This window comes from Diceros bicornis, chromosome 19 (assembly GCF_020826845.1).
Source record: "Diceros bicornis minor isolate mBicDic1 chromosome 19, mDicBic1.mat.cur, whole genome shotgun sequence".
NCBI lineage: Eukaryota > Metazoa > Chordata > Mammalia > Perissodactyla > Rhinocerotidae > Diceros > Diceros bicornis.
Window position 1 is genome coordinate 12,447,215 of NC_080758.1, and position 6,000 is coordinate 12,453,214.

At 52.6% G+C, this 6,000-nt stretch overlaps 1 protein-coding gene across 1 annotated transcript in view; it reads left to right on the forward strand.

Moving 5' to 3' along the window:
- PTGIS (prostaglandin I2 synthase) overlaps positions 1-5,694 on the forward strand; it is a 44,919-nt gene extending 39,225 nt beyond the window's left edge. The window contains exon 10 of the mRNA XM_058562495.1: positions 2,435-5,694. Coding sequence (XP_058418478.1) covers positions 2,435-2,579 — 145 coding nt within the window. The 3' untranslated portion in view covers positions 2,580-5,694. The remainder of the gene's footprint in view (positions 1-2,434) is intronic.
- Positions 5,695-6,000: the final 306 nt, after the last annotated feature.

Below are 6,000 nucleotides of genomic sequence, written 5' to 3' on the forward strand. Positions count from 1 at the left end.
CCAAACACTGGACGTTCTGAACAGCTGGCCGTGGCCGTCTGCCTGCAGCTGCTGCTCATGTTCAGAACCCTCGGCAGGCACTGGTCAAAGGTCACTGTCCCTCCTGGTTATTTTAACGCCTGTGGGCTGAATGCCTCATAAATTCTCTTCCCTGGACCCTCGTAAGCTGGGTGGCCTTCTGTGCCTCTGTTTCAACTGCAAGATGGGGGTACTCATCATACCACATCCCAAGGGTGTCAGGACAAAGGAACTGGGTCTTTCTAAGTACTTCACCCACTGCCTGGGTCATTGTAGGCATTTCATACGTGTTAGTAATTATTGTAATTGCTGATATTACCATCATTAGTGTGCAGGCATTATGCTAAGTGAATGGTCACATTACGTTAATCTTTCGTCCTCTTTTCTCAGCAGTAAAATGGAGACGAGAATGCAGTCAGTTCCGCTCTAACACTTCTTGTGCATCCCTAAAAATCACCGGCCCTGCGAAATCACGCAGTGAAAACCACAGGGATTGTGGGAAAAATGGGGCAGGGGCCCAACCATCAAAAACCTCATAGTGACATGTAAAAAAAGATAAGAACCCAGGGAAAAAATGGTAGTACAGGTTTATGCATGTTAAATGGTTACGAAATACCTAAGTGCTAAAATAAGTATGGGGCTTTACTTTGAAAAGGACTTGAAGTTTGCTTGTGGAAGAGGGCGATGTATGGATTGCAGCTGTGAGTTGGTGTGAAGCATGGAAGGAGGGTTATCTGAAATCCGACCCCTGCTACAAATGGCGTGGCACATCCCCCACCCCCCCAAGAGCTGAGTGGTTGGTGGATAGTTGGGTGTGCGGTGTGCGTGCGTGTGTTTTCTGAATTCCTGCTCAGCTTGGTTCAGCTGGGTGTGGGTTTTTGCATTCTCCTCTTGTTCTTGCAGATGAAATTACACACAAGCTAACGTGAAATTTGCGTTACGCTTCATTCGTGCCCTAATATATCAATCACACTGGAACAAACTCACGTGTTCAAAACAAGTGTTACAGCAGAACTGACTGTAGTTCCTGCCTTATAAAGTTTGGGGACAGGTAAAAAGAGATAATGGACGCTAAATGCTTAGCATGGTGCCTGGCACATAGTGTTTCAATAAATCAGCTAATTTGTGATTATTTTTATCTCACTTGATTGTCATGACAACCCTGCTAGGCAGGTGTCAGTCTAACACTGACTCTCAGGAGGTCTGTCATTGTCACGGTCATGCGCCGGTGACGGAGGTGCCAGGATCCAAATCCAGGAGCGGGTAGGGTACACAACTCCCACCCTATGTAAACTCATCCTCTAACAGCTTCAGAGCTGGGAGGGACACATCCCACCTCTTTGACCCTCTTTGACCAGACCCGGAAACCGAGGCCCAGACTGGGAAAGAAACTTGAGGAGGGTCACATGCCCTTAAGAGGCGGAGCCCAGTTGTGCGCCCAGCTCTCCTGTCTGGAGCGGTGACTTCGCTCTGTCCTCATCTTCCCTCTTCTTCGCTCATTCAGTAGGATCAGCGACTCCCTGCCGTGTGCTCAGTCCCGCAATGGGCACCTGGGTGGCGGTGGGGGATCCAGTCCTGCCCCTTACTAACACAGGTGGGGGGACGTCAGATCAGGCGGGCGGGCAGGGGCAGTTACCATCAGTTGGGGCTGCCACCACATTTACAGGAACACTGATTATATCACACACGTGCTCTGTTTACTTGTTAGGACAGTTTTCCAGAAGATGGCAGTAAAGAGTGCTTGTTGGTGCAAAGTTGGTGTATGAGAACAGTTTTCCCGTGGACGGGGTAAAATATCTTGAGGGAGGGGTACCCGTTTCTAATCTCCCAAAGGCCGCCTGTCGTCTATCAGCAGCCCTGACCCGGGGGGGGACAGTGAGGGTTCCGGGAGTTTGGGGTGGGGGTGGGATGAGTATGGTCGGGGGGCGTCAGGAAGGGTCACTGTCCGTATTAATCGGGAGAAGCCAGGCTCTGCTGCTGTACCGAGCGACCCCCAGGCCTCAGTGGCTTGTAACAACGGAGGTTTAGTTCCCACTCGCCAAGCCGGCTGTGGCCTGGGGGCTCCTCCCTCGGTGCAGAGACTCCGGGGCCGGGCCGGGCTCTCGCGTCTTCCCGCTGCACCGGCCAGCGTGAGGCCTGCACGGGAAGGCGGGCTGGAGAGGCTGCGCCTCGCGGTGGAACTGACCCGGTCACTGCTGCTCACAGCCCGTCGGCCAGAACCAGCCCGCGGGCCGGCCCAGCCGCGGGCCTGGCAGATGTGGAGGGGCGCGTGGACTTGGGGCTCTGCCCTCTCCCTCTCCTTCTCCCACAGCGGAGCTGGGATCGGACTCAGGAGGAAGCCGCTGCTCTCCTGCCTGGCTCTGGATAAGCCCCCACTCCCCCTCTCCCTCACGCCTTCCACGCCGTCTCTCTGCAGGTTCGTGTTCCTCGTGCTTGCCCACTTTGACCTGGAGCTGCTCAGCCCCGAGGCGGAGATCCCTGAGTTTGACCTCAGCAGGTACGGCTTCGGGCTGATGCAGCCGGAACGCGACGTGCCCATCCGTTACCGCATCCGGCCGTGAGATCTGGGGGTCCACGCGCTCGCTGCCACCCAGCCTGCCCCCCATCGCCCAGCTTCCCGTGCGCACGTTTGGCCTGGGTGCAGAGCTACCCAACTGTGCCCGCATTACTACCCTTCTGCTTTTTCTCTAGAAGGCTGTGTGCGGGGGAGGGGAGGAAGGGAAGCAGAGAGAAGGCGAATGAAGAAAAGACGCCAAACCTCTGTGGATTATCTGCTGCAGAGGTTTAGTTCCAAAATGAGGCTCTTTCTGCTCCCAGCTCCCCTTGCTCCTCTCATGAGATCCACAAAAGCCAGGGCAGACCGGGCAAAAGTAGGGGACCTCACTGCTGTGCCCCCCCCCTCCCGGAGGTGGCCCTGTACAAGCCCTTGACGATGGTGTGGTCCAGGCCTTCACCAGGCGAGGCAGATGCTGGCCATACAAAGGCCAGTCGCGATCCAGCAGTGTGTCTCCTGAAATAAGGTCTGTCCCCAAATTATTATTAAACTAGCTAAAGCCAAAGGAGTCCCTTAGCATATCTGCTTTCCGAGGTGCCACACTCACTAGACGCTTCCCTTGTCCCTGTGTTCACACCAATACTTGAGAAAATGCAGGAAGGTTTGCCTGAGGCTGCTGCATCCAAGGTGTAGATCGTGAGCACCCTCCGAACACGGGGCTCTGGGGAGAGGAGCTCTCTGTTCCAGGGTCGTGGGCTCCAGAGGGGGCGGGAGGGCTGACACTCCAGTCAGGAATAAGAAAGAGGCAGCCCTGATGGGGCGGCCCCGATGGAAGGGATTAGTCGGGGCTTCTCAGGCTGGTCAAGACGAAAAAGAGGAGGTGTTGGTTTCCTACATTCGGGCTCAGAAGCTCCGGCTGTGGGCACGATCCGGTCTGCACACCTCTTTTGTTTGGCCTACACTTAAAAAAAATACACTCTCTTCTCCTCCTCCCTCATCTGGGTCACGTGCATTCTGGTTCCGCAGGGTTTCCTCTTGGTCTGCTTCTCCATCCACAGGACCTCCTGGCCCCTGACGGCGCTCGAGTTTGAGAACCCAGTTCTAATACTTAGACGAGGTACTGTAGGAGGTGGTGGGAACCTGCTAATTGGTCTTCAGACCAATGGTCCATCTTATCCTGGGTGCACCACCCTTTGAACAAGCAGATCAGTGATGAAAACTTGCTTTGGCATCGGCTTTAGAAAAAAACAAAACCAAAACAAAACAGCTCAAAGCAAAAAATTGCCTGGAAAACTTTATTATGATGGTAGACATTATTATTAATTTAGGTCCTATTTATTGAGGACTCTCTAAATGCCTGTGACAGGCACAGTAAACATAGTATTTCTATTTCTCACAGCATCTCTGTGACGAGAGGATGGTTATGTCCTCTTTATAGAGGAGGAAATGGGCTCAGAGAGGTGAAGTGACTTGCCCGGGGTCACACAGCTTATAAGCTGGTAGAATTCAACAAAGAGACTTATTGTCCTGGTAGCAAATGCTAGATAGGCAGCTCTGCATTCCTTGGGCTCCAGGGGGTGGTGGAGGGGCAGTTCTGTTTGCCTTCAGAGAGCTGACAGAGCCAGAGGCCCCCATGGTTGGATGCATCTCTTGAGACACAGACACATGTACACACACATAGCTAGGTCCCTGGAGCTTTAGCTGGAGGGGGAAAAGAAGACCTGAGATCTCTGCATGTTCCAGGGGCTAGTCTCTTCTCGGAGCAGTGCCGGGGCTTGGGGGCTTCCCTGGCCGTCAGCCTCCAGGCACCCCCAGGATTCCCAGACAGACACTGTGATTGGCAGGAGGCAGGATATCCCCAGGGAAACCCATCTTCACGCCTGGGTGACCCCCGCTGCCACCTGCTTCTGAACTCCGCAGGAAATCAGGGCTGGCAACCTCCTGTGGGAGGACAGAGCCGGTTTCCATGGCAACCCTCAGCTGCCTCCTCCTGGCTTGGAAGGGAAGGAAGAAGGCTGGCAGAAATAGCTGCAGGGAGATCTCTTGTGCGTGGCTGCTACCCCGGTGTGCTGGGGGAAAGCCCTCATGACTTCCTTCTTCCAGATCAGGGCCACTTGTCACTGCGACTAGATTCTCACGTGTGATCAAAACAGGGCCATTCTCTTTAAAGGCGGCACCTCCCTGGAGCCACGATCGTTAGGAAGAGACGATGCTCCCACCAGGCTGCTCCAGCAGGTGCTGGAGCTAGTGAAGTACAGCTTGCAGGACAATGATGTAAACCCTCCCTGTTTTCATCTTTATTGTTTTTCTTTTCTTCTTTTTTTTCCCTTTCTTCTTCTTTTAAAAAATATAAGCAATAAAGAAAAGAGAGGAAGATGACTGGGTTAGCCGTTTGCTACAGGTTAGTTAGGAAGGGACCTGGACATCATTGTGTTTCTTCATATCTTGCTTTAGAATCACCAAATTGCAGGACATATGTGAGAAATACCCTTAGGTTGACCTGATGAAGTGTTTCCCTACCGTCCTCATTATTATTATTTTTTGCTATATTTTGTATTGTTGTTTACCAGACATTTTCCTTGAAACAGACTCATTTTTTTAAACTTCAGTTTGTTTAAAAAGGGAACTTTTTTCGATCACTGCCGGTAATGGGCAACATGTATCACTCGCTGCCAAAAACAGAAAGTGACTGTGAAAAATGAATTCGCTGGAGAGGGCGCCTCCATGCGGGTGTCACCAAGGCCTGAGGTCTGTCTCTTCTCCGTTACAAAATAAGACGAGCGAGTGTTGGAGTGGCGTTAAAGCCATGCCAGCACCACCCTGAGACTTTCTCCTTGACGACCACGGGTGAAAGGGACGGGGGAAGGAGCATGCTGCTCACCGCGTGGGTCAACCGTGCATTACCCCTGGTCCAAGTGCCGCCCAGGTCATCTCCTACCACCAGTGGGCCCCACTGCAGTGAGCTGGTGACGCCCCACCTGCCCGTTCTCCGGATGGAGAAACAGGCTCTGAGAGCTGAAGTGTCTTGCCCAAAGTCACTGATTTTTTTTTTTTATAAACATATTGTTTCGTGAGGAGCTGTAGTTGTCACGCCTCGCTGCTTTAATAAAGAGTTCTATTTTCATATGACATTGTTGAGCGGAGACATGCTGAAATATATTAAACCCTCCTTGTTTGTGGAACTGCCTCTGAGTGTGATTCGGATCGAGAGTCGGCTGTGTCCAGAATGATGACGTTAGTGCCTGGGAAGGAGGCACAGAGCACCCACTGTGTGCCCGGCTCTGGGACGGGCCTTTTGTAGACAGAATCAAGTCACCCGTCCAGCCACCCGCCAAGGCATATGTTATTGTCTCCATTTGTACAGAGGAAGAAACTGAAGGTCAGAGAGGTGAAGTGGCTTGTCCACGATCATGTGGTCAATAAGTAGTAGACGCGAGATTCCAGTGCAGGCCTCTCTCCCTCCAGAGACCCTGTTCAGGGTCTTCCCG